General features: G+C 48.6%; 2 protein-coding genes across 5 annotated transcripts; one reads left to right on the top strand and one right to left on the bottom strand.

The window, feature by feature from the left end:
- Positions 1–11: 11 nt before the first annotated feature.
- ciapin1 (cytokine induced apoptosis inhibitor 1) lies at positions 12–3681 on the top strand. Of its 3 annotated transcripts, none has more exons than XM_034534082.1 (9): positions 12–134; positions 621–783; positions 867–1010; positions 1274–1353; positions 1483–1642; positions 2288–2361; positions 2677–2795; positions 2971–3046; positions 3148–3374. In XM_034534082.1, exons 2-9 carry the CDS (start codon positions 627–629, stop codon positions 3256–3258), a joined length of 921 nt encoding a protein of 306 aa, XP_034389973.1. In that variant the 5' UTR covers positions 12–134; positions 621–626; the 3' UTR covers positions 3259–3374. The 3 variants fall into 3 exon arrangements, with proteins under 3 accessions (XP_034389973.1, XP_034389971.1, XP_034389972.1); XM_034534080.1 differs by having other exon boundaries at positions 13–134; positions 2285–2361; positions 3148–3681; XM_034534081.1 differs by having other exon boundaries at positions 120–413; positions 2285–2361; positions 3148–3681.
- On the bottom strand, positions 3671–18661 carry prmt7 (protein arginine methyltransferase 7). 2 transcript variants are annotated; one of them, XM_034534030.1, is made up of 17 exons: positions 18432–18661; positions 17705–17741; positions 15560–15709; positions 14971–15079; positions 14742–14854; positions 14162–14391; positions 13899–14079; positions 13356–13483; positions 13106–13244; positions 12932–13015; positions 12797–12844; positions 12636–12725; positions 5559–5720; positions 5207–5281; positions 4399–4559; positions 4203–4299; positions 3671–4112 (listed from the first exon to the last, which is right to left on the bottom strand). In XM_034534030.1, exons 1-17 carry the CDS (start codon positions 18524–18526, stop codon positions 3960–3962), a joined length of 2052 nt encoding a protein of 683 aa, XP_034389921.1. In that variant the 5' UTR covers positions 18527–18661; the 3' UTR covers positions 3671–3959. The 2 variants fall into 2 exon arrangements, with proteins under 2 accessions (XP_034389921.1, XP_034389922.1); XM_034534031.1 differs by lacking the exon at positions 12797–12844 and having other exon boundaries at positions 18432–18641.
- Positions 18662–19803: the final 1142 nt, after the last annotated feature.

Here is a 19803-nt window from a genome sequence, read left to right as displayed (position 1 = left end):
AATGCCTATAATATAGTCTTTCACTTGATGACGTGACCGTAAATGGCCAAACGTTACACCTATTTAACAACAATTGTATTTTGAAAAAGGAAACCGGAAACGCATGCCGTAGCCTCCACACAGCCGTCGGTTAGGTACGTTACATTCGGATGACATTGTCATTTATTTCAGTACATTAACCACCAAATACTTTCGAGAACAACCGTACAGACGTGTGAGCAGGCGCTGTTAGCGGGTGGCCGTGTACTGGACTCCAAAACACGGCGTACGAACGGACAAACACCGGCGTGTTTCTGCGTCACCCGGTGTCAACAAACAAGCTAACGCTAACGCGCTAATGAGTAGCTAGCCGGTTTCCCCGTTTAACGACGCTCACGGTTCATGACTGTCGAGGAACGGCTCGCGGACTAACGGTAACGTCACGCGCCATTCCGCCGTTTCCGTTCTCTGGAAACGACCGTGACAGTATTTATAACGGCCTGCCACAATCCCGGTTGCATTGAGATCGTCCTTATAGTCTATGACGTTGCGGCGACACTTTACTGCTGTGGGTTTGCTTCATGTTGATGCTGTGGTCGGATACTTGTTCTGGTTGCACAACGGTCTCTCTCTCCCCCCAGGAAGTCATGGCAGAGCTCGGCATCAACGCAGGAGACAAGGTGCTGCTGGTCTGGGCCCAGCCCTCGGCACCAGCAGCCCTGAAGCAGTACGCGGAGGAACTGGGCGCCATTGTTGGTGCTGGCTGCCAAGTGTCGGTGGAGAACATGGAGAGATTACTGCTGTGTGAGTGACGTGTTCCCTTATTTCACCAGTCACACACTATACAGCATGAGCACAGTAGTGAAACGACCCTCGCCTCTCCTCAGCCTCCCACCCAGCCTCCACCTTTGACTGGGTGCTGTCCTGCCTCCTGGCTGACAGCTCCTCCATCCACAGCTCAGAGGCTCTGGCTGAAATGGCCCGAGTGCTCAAACCTGGCGGGAAGCTGGTTCTGGATGAAGCAGTTACAGGTGAAGGCCAACTTGTTTTTTACATGCACGTTTATAGGTTGCACATTAAAAGAGTAAATTAGAATGACGTGCACTGTGTTGTGCTGGAATTTGAAGTCACCTGATGCCAGTATCATGGCAGAGTACACTAGATATAATCCCCTCAACATGTCAAAGTGAAACAAGTAAACTGAGGACAGGTGTCTGTATCCACAAGGTTGTCTGTGCAGCACTGATGCGGTTGTGTCACCGGGGTGTTTGACTCGTTTCTTTTTGCGTGCCAGGAGCTGAGGCGCAGAGTGTGAGGACTGCAGAGAAGCTGGCGTCGGCTTTGAAGTTGTCAGGCTTCATGTCGGTGACGGAGGTACTTGAGTTGCTTCCACACGTACACGCTGAAGAGCACAAAGGCGTAGAAACGGAAACATCTGCCCCAGTGGTAACGTCCTGTTGCCAAATGTCCATCTTTTTGACCCTTGCTTCCTTCTCCATCCAGGTCAGTAAAGCAGAACTGAGTCCCGAGGCCTTGAGCTCCCTCAGGACGACCACTGGTTACCAAGGAAACACTCTGTCTAGAGTCCGCATATCTGCCTCTAAACCTACCTTTGAGGTGGGATCATCCAGCCAGATTAAACTTTCATTTGGGAAAAAGCCAGGTAGGTTTATGAGCCCAGTTTCCCGGTTTCTTCTAAGTGGTTTTGTTGTGTTAAATCGAAGGAGACCACACTGTCTGTTGGAACGTTGACCTCTGGTCCGTCACATGTGACTATAATGTGTCTGGTAATGGTCAAAAACAGGTTATGATTGATTTAAAAGCACGATTGCCGTTCAAATCTCACACACTGATGAAATGACAAACCTGGCTCTACAAATGTGCATACACCAGTTTTAGTTTGTAGGTAAAGTAGAGATTGTAATGAATTTACACACACTGTTTATGCACCTTTTGTAATAAAGTATTATTATTTCTGATCGGGGTTTATGATGTGCTATAAACCCCGATCGTTGTTGAAAACAGGCCTTCAACTTGGTCCAGTTTCACAAGCCGAGATGCAGAAACTGATCGCGGATATCATCCTTTTATTTATTGTATATCGCAAACCAGTGAGTCACAAAATGAGTCATTTGATAGTTCAATTAGCAGTAAGGTTTTCAAACGTATTAAAGTATCCAAGGTCATCGATTTGAACAAAACTTCACAATTCTATAAAAACAATTGTTTCTTCTCTCTTAACATTGGTATACGTGTTATGTATAGGCATTGAGCTGCATGTTTATATTTACTTGCTTGGTTCCAGCAGAGAAACCAGCTCTGGATCCCCACGCTGTCAAAATGTGGACGCTGTCAGCCAACGACATGGATGATGATGATGTGGTGAGTTTGGACCACTCTGAGGGGTCTCTTGACATTCCAGTCACGTGTCCTGGACAGTGTGAGGGATTTAGTGGCAAAGCAGCGGAGTGCTCCCCCGCCCACTCCTCCTTTTCCAACCAGTGCGATGCTAACTTCCCAGTTGGCCTACAAAAATACATCATCCCGGCAGACCTTTATAGATCCCACAAAATGCTACGCATCGGCCCATTAAGAGTCTCACACATATATATATTTCTTATTGAGACACAGGTCTTTCTGTACACTGTGCTCCCTATAATTACTGAATCCTACTCGTCCCTTGGGTTCCCCTTCTAGGACCTGGTGGACTCCGATGCTCTGCTGGATGAGGACGACCTGAAGAAGCCAGACCCGGCTTCTCTTAAAGCACCCACGTGTGGAGAAGGATCCACCAAGAAAAAAGCCTGCAAGAACTGGTGAGTCCCCCCTCCAGCTTATTTAAACCAGTCGACCAAAGCATGCCGTGGGGCTCTTGGGTTGCAGCAACAATACGAGAAGCCGGGCTTTCAAATGCATTTGTTTTTCTAGTTTTGTACATTTATCTGCGCTTCGAGAAGCATTTAAACCTACAAATGTTGCATGTCTGTGCAGCACGTGTGGCCTCGCTGAGGAGCTGGAGAGTGATGGAAACCCGAAGACTAATCTACCAAAATCGGCCTGTGGGAGTGTGAGTATATTTAGTTTAGTCAAACTCAACATGGTCACTCGCATCTCCTCACCTGCTAACGTAGAAGAAACAATGATTTCAATGACTTCTCCTCGTGGCAGTGTTACCTCGGCGACGCCTTCCGGTGTGCCAGCTGCCCGTACATGGGGACGCCGGCGTTCAAACCGGGGGAGAAGATCGTGCTGGACAGGAAGACGCTGACAGACGCTTGAAACACTGGATTTCACACCCGCTACTCGCTTCAAAATATGACATTCCTTTTCGTGAGCTGCTTTATTTTTTCTTCCAGCGGAGGTCATTGCAGCAGGATCTCTGCCCCGTTGTCTCCTCTGTGATGGTGATGTCATGTTAACTGGGAGCTTCTTCATCTGAAAGTCTGGTTGAAGATGGGTGGGGGGGAAAGTGCACCGTCATCGCAGTTTGACTCCTGCTGTTGTAAATGAGTTTCCATGAAGGGGGGTGGGGGTTAGTACAGAGAACTGATATGCATTTGTTTTCATATCTCACACACTTACATTATAAAGAAAAGAAAAAATATAACCGTCCATTTCATGATTATGTATGTTAATGTTTGGCAATACAACGCGTTTCGTTTCAGCACAATAAAGTAAAGCCAGACTTCTGTTCAAAGGCAACCCGTTTATTTATTATTTATAGTGTGCCAATGGTCACCAGAAGGTACATTCTCATACACAGCGGGTAATGTTGGATTGGTCGAGCTCAGCAGTGACGTCACTGCAGCCCGTCGGCCAACAATATAAAACATTTCACTAACACCTTCGTCTTTGTGACACGGAGGACGGGTTCTTGCACTGCCTTCTGCTCAGTCTCAGGATCACGCTTCAGTCAGAGCGATAATAGAAAAAGAACACATCAAACAGCGTCGTGACGGAACAGCACCCGAGAGTCGACGTCACTGAGGCTCCACGCTGAAGTCCATCTTAATGTCCCCCGTACTGGGTTCAAAGGTGAAGCTGTAAGACACTGCGGCTCCGTCTGAGCTGTCCCACGGCGACCGCAGGAAGTACACTCCCTGTTTCCTGTGTCGACTCCACTCGCACTCGCCCTGCGAGGAAGGCACAGAGAGCACACCTGTCGGAACATGGTTGATGACGCCGGAGCGACAATAGAGGATGTGGAGATACGTTAGGGATACCTGCTCACTGACTGGTCCAATCAGACCTGCACTGACGGTGATGTCAGCGGTTAGGTGATATTCCATCCACAACGCGACGCCATGGCAACGACCTTTCCTGAAACAGACGTTTAAACAGGCGGTTTACCTCGACTGTAAACCTCGGAATGAGCCAGCTGTTATTCTTGGGTCTGTGCTTCCTGGGAAAACTCGGTACCTTATAAGTGGCAGCGAGCCCTGACTGCTGATTGGCTGTTGAGGGACACGCTGTGTGAAGTCGAAGGTCATGACCCCTGTGGACCGGGTCAGAGCGCGACACGGGTACTCCCAGAGAGGGTGGGGCTCCGCTTCACGGGACTCGCGGAAATCCAGAGATTTCTGTAGGGAATAAATGCACGTCATTTAATATACATGATTTAAGAAACTCAAAACAGGCCCCTTGACCATCAGATAGAACATGTCTCCTCACCAGTGTTCAAACCATGAATAACTCCTCATTCACATTACTCACATATGAATATTAAATGCTCAAATCTGGGACTCAAGTATTCACTCATTGAAACAGATTAATTTGAATAGACAAATTCAATTTAATTCACTTCATTTAGCACCCTTTCATCCTCAACGTTTGTTGATTGAAATATTACATTTTAAGCTTCTATTGAGGTTTGTAAATGAAGCGTTGAACACCATCAGCGAGTTTTGACCACAGTAAAAACTTAACGGCAAAAAATGTTAGATACAAATAAAAGTGGGACTTTTGGAAATTATTACTTCGATTATATATATATATATATATATATATATATATATATATATTTTTTAAATACAGTTTCATAACTCTCCTACTTAAAACCACAGACTTACAGTATATTTTGAACTTAAATACACAGTCAAATGAAGAAAGCATCTTCGGTGATGAATTCTATTTCCTGATTAAGACATTTCTTCTCCATGATGAAAATACACACTGGCTGTACCTGGAGATTACGCTAGATGTAAAAATTCATAAATAAAACTTTTACCTGGACCATTTCATCCATGGGTGAGACATTAAAGCCTTCACATGTTCCACACGGAGCTCTTATCCTCCACAAGTCCTAAGAAATGTGGAAAAGAATTCAACAAGGGTTTACCTTTACCGACCATAATCATTGTTCTACCATAAGGAAATCTTTGTGTTAAACATTTGAATTGTGACTAAAGTCAATGAGACCCTGAATGAGAATTGTTGATGACAAAGACAGGAAGACAAATATCAAAACGCAAATCGCTGTTGGGTTTACAACCCAAAGAAATAATGCACATTCCTTCATGCTTGGTTCTGTAATGTGAGAGGTAATTAAAGGAAAACGACAATATTCCCATCTCTCCCACCTGGAACTCTACAGCCACCATGTGCAGCGTGGCGGAGCGGGGCAGAATGGTGGCGTTGGGCCGGAGCAGGCCTGCCAGGGCGGTCCGACAGTACCAGAAGAACAGGGAGTGCCAGGGCAGGAGGCTGCTGCTGAAGCACGGCTCGCCCATCAGGACGGAGATCTGGAGGAGCACGCTCAGTTCTACAGGTGGACTAAATACATTTGGGCTGTACATGTTCGCAGGCGGTTTGAAGGCCAACTCGTGCACAGCTGAACAACTGAAGAGCAGAGTTAAAGCTGCATGAACTCTGGTTTCTTGGCCACTTGGGGGCAGTAGAGCAAGGTGGTGATGTTTGTGAAAGCCAGAATGAACCATAATACTGCTTATTTCTCTCTACATTTGTATTTTATGGCTTAAAAGTATACTCATTTTGTTAGATTAGAAACGTCATGCTCAACACGCTTTCCGTTGCATTATTCATTATTAATTACAGAGGGGCATCCACGCAAGAAGGGCAAGGGGCAAAACGCCTTGAACCAACCCCCCAAAGACAGGAGGAATTAACTGTCAGCTCATATCTCATATTCAAGGACTACTTTATTGACTTTATACAAGCCCTGTAAAGAAACAAGTATGACAATAATGATAAAGAAACAGAGGTTGAATGTACTGCAAGCAATTATATTTGGCAGGAAAAATAATTGACTCAAATGTAGATATTTATGACCTCCGTTTTCTTGTTGTTAGTCTCTTGTTTTCTTAGTGAACTGTTTGTGATGAAGCGGGAGCCTTAACGCGTTATTATTATATCGCAGTTTTTAATTATTATTCTTTTGAAAGTCCGTCTGAATACACAGACCAGGGGTCGGCAACCTTTCCAACCCAAAGAGCCATTTTGCTCTTTTTACCACCTAATAAAATGTGTTTGGAAACAAAGCTATTTGATATCACAGCTTATAAAGTTGTACATGTAGTCATATTATATATACAAAAACTATAGTTTGTTGTATTTCTTAAATTATAGAAAAAGAATAAAGACCATTCTTGACATTGTATTGCTATTTTACCTGTTATAACAATATCAAACTCTTATGAAAAGGAGAAATGAATACAGTGTCATACGACGGCCACATTGAGGTCAATTAAACACATAACTGTGCAGGCCTTGACTCCTTCCCATATTTGTGTCTCATGGGTAGAGTGGGTGTCCTTTAACCACAAGGCAGCAGAGGAGTTATGAGACGCTCCAGAAGACAGAGGACAGAGGAGTTATGAGACGCTGCAGAGGACAGAGGAGTTATGAGACGCTGCAGAGGACAGAGGAGTTATGAGACGCTGCAGAGGACAGAGGAGTTATGAGACGCTGCAGAGGACAGAGGAGTTATGAGACGCTGCAGAGGACAGAGGAGTTATGAGACGCTGCAGAGGACAGAGGAGTTATGAGACGCTCCAGAGGACAGAGGAGTTATGAGACGCTCCAGAGGACAGAGGAGTTATGAGACGCTCCAGAGGACAGAGGAGTTATGAGACGCTCCAGAGGACAGAGGAGTTATGAGACGCTGCAGAGGACAGAGGAGTTATGAGACGCTCCAGAAGACGGAGGAGTTATGAGACGCTCCAGAAGACAGAGGAGTTATGAGACGCTCCAGAGGACGGAGGAGTTATGAGACGCTCCAGAGGACGGAGGAGTTATGAGACGCTCCAGAGGACGGAGGAGTTATGAGACGCTCCAGAGGACGGAGGAGTTATGAGACGCTCCAGAGGACAGAGGAGTTATGAGACGCTCCAGAGGACAGAGGAGTTATGAGACGCTCCAGAGGACAGAGGAGTTATGAGACGCTGCAGAGGACAGAGGAGTTATGAGACGCTGCAGAGGACGGAGGAGTTATGAGACGCTGCAGAGGACGGAGGAGTTATGAGACGCGACAGAGGACGGAGGAGTTATGAGACGCTCCAGAGGACGGAGGAGTTATGAGACGCTCCAGAAGACGGAGGAGTTATGAGACGCTCCAGAAGACGGAGGAGTTATGAGACGCTCCAGAGGACGGAGGAGTTATGAGACGCTCCAGAGGACGGAGGAGTTATGAGACGCTCCAGAAGACGGAGGAGTTATGAGACGCTCCAGAAGACGGAGGAGTTATGAGACGCTCCAGAGGACGGAGGAGTTATGAGACGCTGCAGAGGACGGAGGAGTTATGAGACGCGACAGAGGACGGAGGAGTTATGAGACGCTCCAGAGGACAGAGGAGTTATGAGACGCTGCAGAGGACAGAGGAGTTATGAGACGCTGCAGAGGACAGAGGAGTTATGAGACGCTGCAGAGGACAGAGGAGTTATGAGACGCTGCAGAGGACAGAGGAGTTATGAGACGCTCCAGAGGACAGAGGAGTTATGAGACGCTCCAGAGGACGGAGGAGTTATGAGACGCTGCAGAGGACGGAGGAGTTATGAGACGCTGCAGAGGACAGAGGAGTTATGAGACGCTGCAGAGGACAGAGGAGTTATGAGACGCTGCAGAGGACAGAGGAGTTATGAGACGCTGCAGAGGACAGAGGAGTTATGAGACGCTGCAGAGGACAGAGGAGTTATGAGACGCTGCAGAGGACAGAGGAGTTATGAGACGCTCCAAAAGACAGAGGAGTTATGAGACGCTCCAGAAGACGGAGGAGTTATGAGACACTGCAGAGGACAGAGGAGTTATGAGACGCTCCAGAAGACAGAGGAGTTATGAGACGCTCCAGAAGACGGAGGAGTTATGAGACGCTCCAGAAGACAGAGGAGTTATGAGACGCTCCAGAGGACGGAGGAGTTATGAGACGCTCCAGAGGACAGAGGAGTTATGAGACGCTCCAGAGGACAGAGGAGTTATGAGACGCTCCAGAAGACGGAGGAGTTATGAGACGCTCCAGAAGACAGAGGAGTTATGAGACGCTCCAGAGGACGGAGGAGTTATGAGACGCTCCAGAGGATGGAGGAGTTATGAGACGCTCCAGAGGACAGAGGAGTTATGAGACGCTCCAGAGGACAGAGGAGTTATGAGACGCTCCAGAAGACGGAGGAGTTATGAGACGCTGCAGAGGACGGAGGAGTTATGAGACGCTCCAGAGGACGGAGGAGTTATGAGACGCTCCAGAGGACAGAGGAGTTATGAGACGCTCCAGAGGACAGAGGAGTTATGAGACGCTCCAGAGGACAGAGGAGTTATGAGACGCTCCAGAGGACAGAGGAGTTATGAGACGCTCCAGAGGACGGAGGAGTTATGAGACGCTCCAGAAGACGGAGGAGTTATGAGACGCTCCAGAGGACGGAGGAGTTATGAGACGCTCCAGAGGACGGAGGAGTTATGAGACGCTCCAGAAGACGGAGGAGTTATGAGACGCTCCAGAGGACAGAGGAGTTATGAGACGCTCCAGAAGACGGAGGAGTTATGAGACGCTCCAGAGGACAGAGGAGTTATGAGACGCTGCAGAGGACAGAGGAGTTATGAGACGCTCCAGAGGACGGAGGAGTTATGAGACGCTGCAGAGGACGGAGGAGTTATGAGACGCTCCAGAGGACGGAGGAGTTATGAGACGCTCCAGAGGACGGAGGAGTTATGAGACGCTGCAGAGGACGGAGGAGTTATGAGACGCTCCAGAGGACAGAGGAGTTATGAGACGCTCCAGAAGACGGAGGAGTTATGAGACGCTCCAGAGGACGGAGGAGTTATGAGACGCTGCAGAGGACGGAGGAGTTATGAGACGCGACAGAGGACGGAGGAGTTATGAGACGCTCCAGAGGACAGAGGAGTTATGAGACGCTCCCGAAGACGGAGGAGTTATGAGACGCTGCAGAGGACAGAGGAGTTATGAGACGCTCCAGAAGACGGAGGAGTTATGAGACGCTCCAGAGGACAGAGGAGTTATGAGACGCTCCAGAAGACGGAGGAGTTATGAGACGCTCCAGAAGACGGAGGAGTTATGAGACGCTCCAGAGGACAGAGGAGTTATGAGACGCTCCAGAGGACGGAGGAGTTATGAGACGCTCCAGAGGACGGAGGAGTTATGAGACGCTCCAGAGGACGGAGGAGTTATGAGACGCTCCAGAGGACGGAGGAGTTATGAGACGCTCCAGAGGACAGAGGAGTTATGAGACGCTCCAGAAGACGGAGGAGTTATGAGACGCTCCAGAGGACGGAGGAGTTATGAGACGCTCCAGAAGACGGAGGAGTTATGAGACGCTCCAGAGGACGGAGGAGTTATGAGACGCTCCAGAGGACGGAGGAGTTATGAGACGCTCCAGAAGACGGAGGAGTTATGAGACGCTCCAGAGGACAGAGGAGTTATGAGACGCTGCAGAGGACAGATTAGTTATGAGACGCTCCAGAAGACGGAGGAGTTATGAGACGCTCCAGAGGACAGAGGAGTTATGAGACGCTCCAGAAGACGGAGGAGTTATGAGACGCTCCAGAGGACAGAGGAGTTATGAGACGCTCCAGAAGACGGAGGAGTTATGAGACGCTCCAGAGGACAGAGGAGTTATGAGACGCTCCAGAAGACGGAGGAGTTATGAGACGCTCCAGAGGACAGAGGAGTTATGAGACGCTCCAGAGGATGGAGGAGTTATGAGACGCTCCAGAGGACAGGGGAGTTATGAGACGCTCCAGAGGACAGAGGAGTTATGAGACGCTCCAGAAGACGGAGGAGTTATGAGACGCTCCAGAGGACGGAGGAGTTATGAGACGCTCCAGAGGACGGAGGAGTTATGAGACGCTCCTGAGGACGGAGGAGTTATGAGACGCTCCAGAGGACGGAGGAGTTATGAGACGCTCCAGAGGACGGAGGAGTTATGAGACGCTCCAGAGGACGGAGGAGTTATGAGACGCGACAGAGGACAGAGGAGTTATGAGACGCTCCCGAAGACGGAGGAGTTATGAGACGCTGCAGAGGACAGAGGAGTTATGAGACGCTCCAGAGGACGGAGGAGTTATGAGACGCTCCAGAGGACGGAGGAGTTATGAGACGCTCCCGAAGACGGAGGAGTTATGAGACGCTGCAGAGGACAGAGGAGTTATGAGACGCTCCAGAGGACAGAGGAGTTATGAGACGCTCCAGAGGACGGAGGAGTTATGAGACGCTCCAGAGGACGGAGGAGTTATGAGACGCTCCAGAGGACGGAGGAGTTATGAGACGCTCCAGAGGACGGAGGAGTTATGAGACGCTCCAGAGGACGGAGGAGTTATGAGACGCTCCAGAGGACAGAGGAGTTATGAGACGCTGCAGAGGACAGAGGAGTTATGAGACGCTCCAGAGGACAGAGGAGTTATGAGACGCTCCAGAAGACGGAGGAGTTATGAGACGCTCCAGAGGACAGAGGAGTTATGAGACGCTCCAGAGGACAGGGGAGTTATGAGACGCTCCAGAGGACAGAGGAGTTATGAGACGCTCCAGAAGACGGAGGAGTTATGAGACGCTCCAGAGGACAGAGGAGTTATGAGACGCTCCAGAAGACGGAGGAGTTATGAGACGCTCCAGAGGACAGAGGAGTTATGAGACGCTCCAGAGGATGGAGGAGTTATGAGACGCTCCAGAGGACAGGGGAGTTATGAGACGCTCCAGAGGACAGAGGAGTTATGAGACGCTCCAGAGGACGGAGGAGTTATGAGACGCTCCAGAAGACGGAGGAGTTATGAGACGCTCCAGAAGACGGAGGAGTTATGAGACGCTGCAGAGGACAGAGGAGTTATGAGACGCTCCAGAAGACGGAGGAGTTATGAGACGCTCCAGAGGACAGAGGAGTTATGAGACGCTCCAGAAGACGGAGGAGTTATGAGACGCTCCAGAGGACAGAGGAGTTATGAGACGCTCCAGAAGACGGAGGAGTTATGAGACGCTCCAGAGGACAGAGGAGTTATGAGACGCTCCAGAGGACGGAGGAGTTATGAGACGCTCCAGAGGACGGAGGAGTTATGAGACGCTCCAGAGGACGGAGGAGTTATGAGACGCTCCAGAGGACGGAGGAGTTATGAGACGCTCCAGAGGACGGAGGAGTTATGAGACGCTCCAGAGGACAGAGGAGTTATGAGACGCTCCAGAGGACAGAGGAGTTATGAGACGCTCCAGAGGACGGAGGAGTTATGAGACGCTCCAGAGGACGGAGGAGTTATGAGACGCTCCAGAGGACGGAGGAGTTATGAGACGCTCCAGAGGACGGAGGAGTTATGAGACGCTCCAGAGGACAGAGGAGTTATGAGACGCTGCAGAGGACAGAGGAGTTATGAGACGCTCCAGAGGACAGAGGAGTTATGAGACGCTCCAGAAGACGGAGGAGTTATGAGACGCTCCAGAGGACAGAGGAGTTATGAGACGCTCCAGAGGACAGGGGAGTTATGAGACGCTCCAGAGGACAGAGGAGTTATGAGACGCTCCAGAAGACGGAGGAGTTATGAGACGCTCCAGAGGACAGAGGAGTTATGAGACGCTCCAGAAGACGGAGGAGTTATGAGACGCTCCAGAGGACAGAGGAGTTATGAGACGCTCCAGAGGATGGAGGAGTTATGAGACGCTCCAGAGGACAGGGGAGTTATGAGACGCTCCAGAGGACAGGGGAGTTATGAGACGCTCCAGAAGACGGAGGAGTTATGAGACGCTCCAGAGGACGGAGGAGTTATGAGACGCTCCAGAGGACGTGCATGTTTTGAGTATATTTTTCTCCGTGACCTTTCTTTTTAATGTATTTATCCATTGACGGTTTACTGAGGGCGGGGCTCTGTGAATCATGAGCCGCCTGCAGGGAAAGATAAGGTGTTCTTTGGTTTTATATTTGATTTGATAACAATGTTTAAGTCGAGATTCACAATAAATATTTTAACTGTTACTGTGTGATGGGAATACTGCTGTTAAAAAGCAAATAATGTGTTTAAAGTGTTGGCAAAACAAATGTTATTGCACCTTTGTTTATATAGAAGTACTCAAAAGTGCACAATAGACTACTTTTGAATTAATTATTCAATTTTGCACATAATGTGATTAAAGATTGTAATCGTTGCCCAGCACGAGTTATTCGATTATAAAGCAGTGGATTCTTGCAGCGTGTGGTGATGTGGACAAAAGGTACCTGCTCCCCTCCCAGATCTTTACTGGTCAGCTGCTCCGGCCGGATCTCCAGCAGCTCCACACCTCCTTCCATCGAGTTGGCTTCCAACACCTGCAGAGGGAAAACATGAGTTTGTGCGTTGCTATAAACCATAAACCTCTCAAAGATCAGGAGTCATTTACCTGCTGAATAACCTGTTTACACATTCTGGAGTTTTCTAAAGCGTAGACCTGGGTAGAGGGCCCGAGAATAAAGAAGGACATGTCAATAACACAGTACGGTTCAGAAAGGTACCATTAGAAGGCGCTAGAGAGTACCTTCTTGGCTCCGATCATGCGAGCGAACACAGGAAGCAGACTTCCATCGCTGACGCCAAGACAGACGCTGTCCCCCATCAGGACCTGGAGTAAACACAGCAGGGGATCAGACAACAACAACAACACCTGCATCCGCCCGTCGGCGGCTCGGACACTCGACGGCTCGTCACTTACGCTGCGCAGCGCGCTGACGTAGCTCTCCGTGCGCCGCCCGTCGTTGAGTTCACCGAAACGCGGCCGAGTCCAAACCAGGTGGGCCTGGCAGGTACAACAGGGCCGAGGGGGAGGAGCCTCGGTCTGCGAGTCCCGCCGGCTGAGGAACAAATAGAAAAAAATGAGAGTCTGCAAAACAAGCGCTGCTGTTTCTGTTGCATTACTCGGAAACTCAAACGGGGTTTCCAAAGTGAAGCCTCTGAGCCGTTACCTGGGCGACTGCAGGCCGTACCACAGGCTGTAGTCGTCATGGCAGACAGTAAGACCAAGCTCCTCGCCTTCCGTCACTCTGCTCTCCGATGGCAGGAAGTACACGCTCTGCATCCAGTGGTCCCGCCACTGAAACACATGGCGATGATCAGCAAGGGGGTGACGGGAGGCGGACTTAGAACATCAGAGCAGAGCGCGGTCCTCAAAGTCAAGGAAGCGTTCTTCAGCGGCGGATTCATGAAGGACGCTCCGTCATCTCATCGGACCCAAACGTCCTGAACAAGTCTGCTTCTGAACACATTTGAAGTGTGTCACTGCAGCGGCTGAATCTTCACTCATTCACTTTCACATCTGTGAATTCAGACTTTGTTTCAACCAAATGTGGTTGGTGGTTGTTGGAAATGGAAAGAACCACAGCTTTTCATTATTGTTATTTTGTATGTGGAGTTTGAATTGTTTTACAATTGTAAAACATCCCTGTTGATTCCATTTCATTTGAGTAGGCCTGCATGTTTTGAAACAGCCACCGTGTCCTCGAACTCACCGGAGCCATCTTTGGCTGTGGGTACGTCCAGCTAGGAGCCATAGTGCACACAACGCTTCCACTGGGATCCATGTCCAGGTCCCACCAAGACAAGACGACCTGGGCTCGACCGCCGGACCGAGCCACAAACTGGGAGGTGTGGGACTGGAATGCGCTGCTCACTGGTTTACTGAAATCCACACTGAGAGGGGGGGGTTGTACAGAGGTTAGCGGAGAGGGACAAACTGATGCGATCTGGGAGACGACGTGGGTCTCTCTCGTACCTGAACATGGTGCAGAGGGGGCCGAGCGGGGTGAAGCTGCGAGGAGACACCTGGCTCAGCTGGATGTCGCACACAGAATGAGCTCCGGCGCAGAGACCCATGGCGGGCGGCGGGACCAGGCGGGCCCCCTCCACCTCCACCGGCTGCAGCTGAGCCCAGCTCCACAGCAGCTCCGACTCCACCAGCTGGGCGTAGACGGTGGCCCGGTGAGGGACCGCCTCACAGGCCTCCTGCAGGGTGGAGGGACACGGGGAGACAGATCGGACCATTTCACCCACACTGGCTGCAGTTTGTTCAATGCATCACTGGATTCAACACAATTGTGTTGCTAGGGAAACACTTGGGTCCATGTTTACTTCCTGTAACGAGAAATAAACTGATTGTTTAAGTTTGAAACTGAAATGTTTTTTTGCTTCAACTTCATCTTTGAAATGCCATATTAGATTTTATAAACATTTCCCCACAGGAAAACTATACTGACTCGGAATAATCAACCTCCGACTTCCAATGGGTTGCAGGATATATATTGTACGGTTGTGACATGACGTTTCGATACTTTGACACACACACACACACACACCTGGACAAGATTGTGGTGAGCGTGTTCATAGCTGGGCAGCGCGCCTTCGCCTATCAGCTCTGTATCGAACAGCTCTGTGATCAGAACGTTGGCCTTCATTTGCATATCTCCGTCTGCGGTCGGTTACAAAAACACGACACAAATCCCATCAAAATGGACAAACATCCCGTTTTTAATGGTAGAAAACCCCAGAACCGTGTATTCCCATAGAGCAGCGGCGGTGTGTGACCTGGCCCCACGGTGACGTCGGTGGAGTGCTTGTTGATGATCTTGATCTTCTCAGAGAAGCCGTTCTTCTCCACGATGCGCTGCGCTGCCTCGGCCATGGGCTTGAAAACCTGCCGACACAAACGTGAGACGGAGGTGAGACCCGGGGCAGTCTGGGAAACGCGGCTGTGTGTACTTTAATTTCATAAAAGAACACACATGGCACAGAGGATATTTGCTTAAGCAACTTGCTGTGCGATTCAAAGCTGTCATGGTGGTTTTTAATACATGCAAGTTGTGTCTTATAAATGAAAGAGGAAATCACCACCTAAAAATAAGTTATCTTTTTTACTTCAAGGCCCCATCACATTTCTGATGGGTGTAGGGACGCCCCGACACCCGGTTATTAGAGGGTCCAGAGTTACTGGTTCTTCGGTCTGTACTTTATTTAGTTCAAGAGTGAGACGTCCTCTGTGTCTGTCTCTTTGTAAAACACTGCTTCTAGGCCCGGTGGTATCAAGTTACTTTTTAAAATAACTTTTCAGACGACACATCTTGTAAGAGCAGATACTGCACAGTACAAACTGGGGGTGGGTGTGCAGCATCTCTACCTCCACAGCGTAGCAGAAGTCAGCTCCAGCAGTGACGGCCATCATGGACAGGAGGCCCGTTCCCGTCCCGATGTCCAGGATGATGACCCTCTCACCGCGGGCCTTGACTCTGGCCACAGCAGCCCGGATGCCCCGGTAGTACTTCTTATTCTGAGGCAGGAAGGACATGAGCGGCATCAACGCACAAGACGAGCGCTCCGCAGACAGATTTAACAAAGTGGATTGTAATTATCTGCCAACTCATCTCATATTCATGGCCTACTTTATTGCCTTTATACAAGAATAAAAAAAAGTCATGTATTACATGTATAATGAAGAATGTACACTCGCCAGTTTCACAATGAGTTTTGGATTATTATCATCAAAGGTGCACAGTCAAAGAAAGATTCTGGTTTAATGCCTTCAAATAAAGGGAACTACATCTGTGTTTGGTTTGTGTTGACTTTGGGGCGACTGTGTGGTGACTGTGGCTCAGTGGTGAACAGGGTCGTCCTTCAATCAGGATCGGTGGTTCGATCCCCGGCTCCACTAGCCCATGTGTCCTTGGGCAAGGCACTTAACCCCAAAATGTCTCCCGTAGCTGTTCTACGGTGTCTGAATGTTAGTTACTCCTGATGGACAGGTGGAACCTTAGCTCCTCCCATCAGTGTATGAATGTTAGTTACTGCTGATGGACAGGTGGAACCTTAGCCCCTCCCATCAGTGTGTGAATGTTAGTTACTGCTGATGGACAGGTGGAACCTTAGCTCCTCCCATCAGTGTATGAATGTTAGTTACTGCTGATGGACAGGTGGAACCTTAGCCCCTCCCATCAGTGTATGCATGTGTGTGAATGTCAGTTACTGCTGATGGACAGGTGGAACCTTAGCCCCTCCCATCAGTGTATGAATGTGTGTGAATGTTAGTTACTGCTGATGGACAGGTGGAACCTTAGCCCCTCCCATCAGTGTATGAATGTCAGTTACTTCTGATGGACAGGTGGAACCTTAGCCCCTCCCATCAGTGTGTGAATGTCAGTTACTGCTGATGGACAGGTGGAACCTTAGCCCCTCCCATCAGTGTATGAATGTGTGTGAATGCTAGTTACTGCTGATGGACAGGTGGAACCTTAGCCCCTCCCATCAGTGTATGAATGTCAGTTACTTCTGATGGACAGGTGGAACCTTAGCCCCTCCCATCAGTGTGTGAATGTTAGTTACTGCTGATGGACAGGTGGAACCTTAGCTCCTCCCATCAGTGTATGAATGTGTGTGAATGTTAGTTACTGATGATGGACAGGTGGAACCTTAGCCCCTCCCATCAGTGTGTGAATGTTAGTTACTGATGATGGACAGGTGGAACCTTAGCTCCTCCCATCATTGTGTGAATATTAGTTACTGCTGATGGACAGGTGGAACCTTAGCTCCTCCCATCAGTGTATGAATGTGTGTGAATGTTAGTTACTGATGATGGACAGGTGGAACCTTAGCTCCTCCCATCAGTGTGTGAATATTAGTTACTGCTGATGGACAGGTGGAACCTTAGCTCCTCCCATCAGTGTATGAATGTTAGTTACTGATGATGGACAGGTGGAACCTTAGCCCCTCCCATCAGTGTATGAATGTCAGTTACTGCTGATGGACAGGTGGAACCTTAGCCCCTCCCAACAGTGTGTGAATGATGTCATGTAGTGTTAAAGAGCTTTGAGTGGTCGAAGACTAGAAAAGAGATAAACAAGTACAGGTCCATTTACTATTACTTACACACACACACACACACACACACACACACACACACACACACACACACACACACACACACACACACACACACACACACACACACACACACACACACACACACACACACACACACACACACACACACACACACACACACACACACACACACACACACACACACACACACACACACACACACACACACACACACACACACACACACACACACACACACACAACACACACACACACACACACACACACACACACACACACACACACACACACACACACACACACAATAAAGAAGGCATCCCATCAAGTCTCATTTAACATATTAAATAAAACATATTTAGAAACAACATCACTCCCACAGCAAACAGACCGGGTGACCTGAGACATGGTGATGAACTCATTCACTCACCCGGTCATGGTCATGGAGCATATCCGCAAAGCAGGACCTAAAAGACAGGACAACAGATTCAGATGGACCAGTGTTGTTGTTATTAGTATTATCAATAAATGGTAAATGGATATTTGTTTTACAATAAAAAGAACTAACTATGAAATAACTCTAACTAAGCCCCTTCGTGAGAGACACTCCCTCTTCATATCAAATTATGTCATATTATTCAATACTAGCCTAGTACTGTTAAATGAAGAAGAAACACAGAAACTCTGATGTTGTTGACGCTTAGCTTTTATTTATTTTTTAACACAATGGGTGAATTGGAATTAAACTGCAGGGGTCCTCGTTGTCTGTAGGAGAACTCATGCATTATAATGAAGTAATAGTACTTAGCGTTGTCTGTGTGACTATAGAATACAAATAGAACTACAATAATAGTATATGATGAGGAAAGACAGTATTCTATATCAACATAGTAGTCTGATATAGTTTCAGGTGCAATATAATAGTAGTAACAGCACATCGTAGTCCGCTCATCTTGTAACATCATTACGTGTCTTGGTCACAAGTGCATATATCTATATATTAGCGCAATTACACGAAGAATACATGAAGACGAAACGCACGTGCACCTATGACGCAGAGTGTACTGGTAAGAACTCGGCATGAATGCACGTGGACAGAGGCACAAGTGACGCTCGTCCTCGAGCAGCCACACGCAAACACAGCATTCAAGCGGTACCTGGCTATCTCCTGGTGGTAGTCGTACTCCTCGCTCTCCTCCACCGAGTCCAGAGCTCCGGTAGTCGGGTTGGCTCTTCCACAGAAGGTCTTCATGACTGCCAAACCCGTTACACCCCTCCAGAATACGGCACACGACTCTAAACCGGAGTTCGCGCTACTGATTCAGCGTTGCAGCAACGGAGGCCGCCATCTTCGAACGTGACGTCACGTGTTGGGCGGGGCTTGCGTGAATGCGACATGTGACGTCAGTGTATTTGAACTCTGAGTTATTTATAGAAGTCCTTTAGCCTACACAGTCTCGAAGCTGCCAAGGATTTATTTACTACTATTGTCATGGAAGTATTGAACGAGGTAACAAGCACCATGACTGCATCAGAATGAACACAGACAGAAGCCCAACTGGAACTCCAGTCTACCATTCACCTCCTAATCAAATCCTTTTTTCAAAGGATGACTGCAAAGCAGTGGGAACTGTTGAAAAGAGGCACTGCAAAAGACACCACCAAAATCCTCCTTGCAGAACTGCTTTTGGACATCATTGCAACGGAGACAAAAGCCATCGGGACATTCTATAAACAACACAAAACAGAGTTGTATGAAGACATTTTCAGCGGGGGGGAGAAGATTATAAATGTTTTTTCAGATGTCCTGAACGTCCAAGTCCCTGAGCAGTGTGCCAGCTCAGAAAGTTTTGCAAAAATCATCAGTGGCGAGATAGCAGGCAGTATCAAAACAGCCCTCACAACCGCTGAGGAACCAGTAATGATTCAGTGCCTAACTCCCCCCGGAAGACTCAACACAATGGTTTGTAATGCCATCAAAATGTTAAAAGCCTTCACAGCCAAGATGAAGATGATCATTGAAAGATACTACTCATACATACATTTATGAATAATGAGTAGTAGGCAAGGACCACAATCCATATTTCCACAATCCATGAAACAGAAGAAGGCCAGACCAATGGAGGCCAGGCCTCATCCATAAGGAGAGAGAGAAGATGAGAGAGGAGCTGTATGCTAAAACATCCCCCAGCAGCCTATAAGCCTATAGCAGCATATCAAGGGGCTGGACCAGGGCAAACCTGATTCAGCCCTAATGTAAGCGACGTGGGTGTATGAGCAGGAATAAATCAGTCCAAGACGTTCTGGGTTTTACTCATAACTTTAGTTCAACTCCACATTCCAGCTGTACTGCCAAGTTCCCCTCTTCTCTCCTTCTCCCCTTACCCTCACACCCCTAGACGCCTGAACAGCGCCGACTAGTGGTCATAACTAATACATGTAATTAGAAGCTTCTGCTAATGCTTGGACTGACACTGGAGGGGAAAAGCATGGTTTCCAAGACACCCTCCTGAACCAGGGTCCTGGCAC

Source organism: Cyclopterus lumpus, chromosome 6, assembly GCF_009769545.1.
Source record: "Cyclopterus lumpus isolate fCycLum1 chromosome 6, fCycLum1.pri, whole genome shotgun sequence".
In the NCBI taxonomy this organism is placed as follows: domain Eukaryota; kingdom Metazoa; phylum Chordata; class Actinopteri; order Perciformes; family Cyclopteridae; genus Cyclopterus; species Cyclopterus lumpus.
The sequence above is the reverse complement of the archived record's forward strand: the minus strand, read 5'-3'. Positions and strand labels throughout refer to the sequence as shown.

What these genes read in the sequence shown, in the direction of transcription:
- ciapin1 (XM_034534080.1), top strand. Translation starts at nt 627, where the DNA reads ATGGCAGAGCTCGGCATCAACGCAGGAGACAAGGTGCTGCTGGTCTGG. An exon ending in CATGGAGAGATTACTGCTGT is followed by an intron (nt 784 to 866) that starts GTGAGTGACGTG and finishes GCCTCTCCTCAG; the next exon opens with CCTCCCACCCAGCCTCCACC. An exon ending in GCTTCATGTCGGTGACGGAG is followed by an intron (nt 1,354 to 1,482) that starts GTACTTGAGTTG and finishes TTCTCCATCCAG; the next exon opens with GTCAGTAAAGCAGAACTGAG.
- prmt7 (XM_034534030.1), bottom strand. Translation starts at nt 18,526, where the DNA reads ATGAAGACCTTCTGTGGAAGAGCCAACCCGACTACCGGAGCTCTGGAC. An exon ending in ACGTCAGCGCGCTGCGCAGC is followed by an intron (nt 13,016 to 13,105) that starts GTAAGTGACGAG and finishes TGTTTACTCCAG; the next exon opens with GTCCTGATGGGGGACAGCGT. An exon ending in GCATGATCGGAGCCAAGAAG is followed by an intron (nt 12,845 to 12,931) that starts GTACTCTCTAGC and finishes CCCTCTACCCAG; the next exon opens with GTCTACGCTTTAGAAAACTC.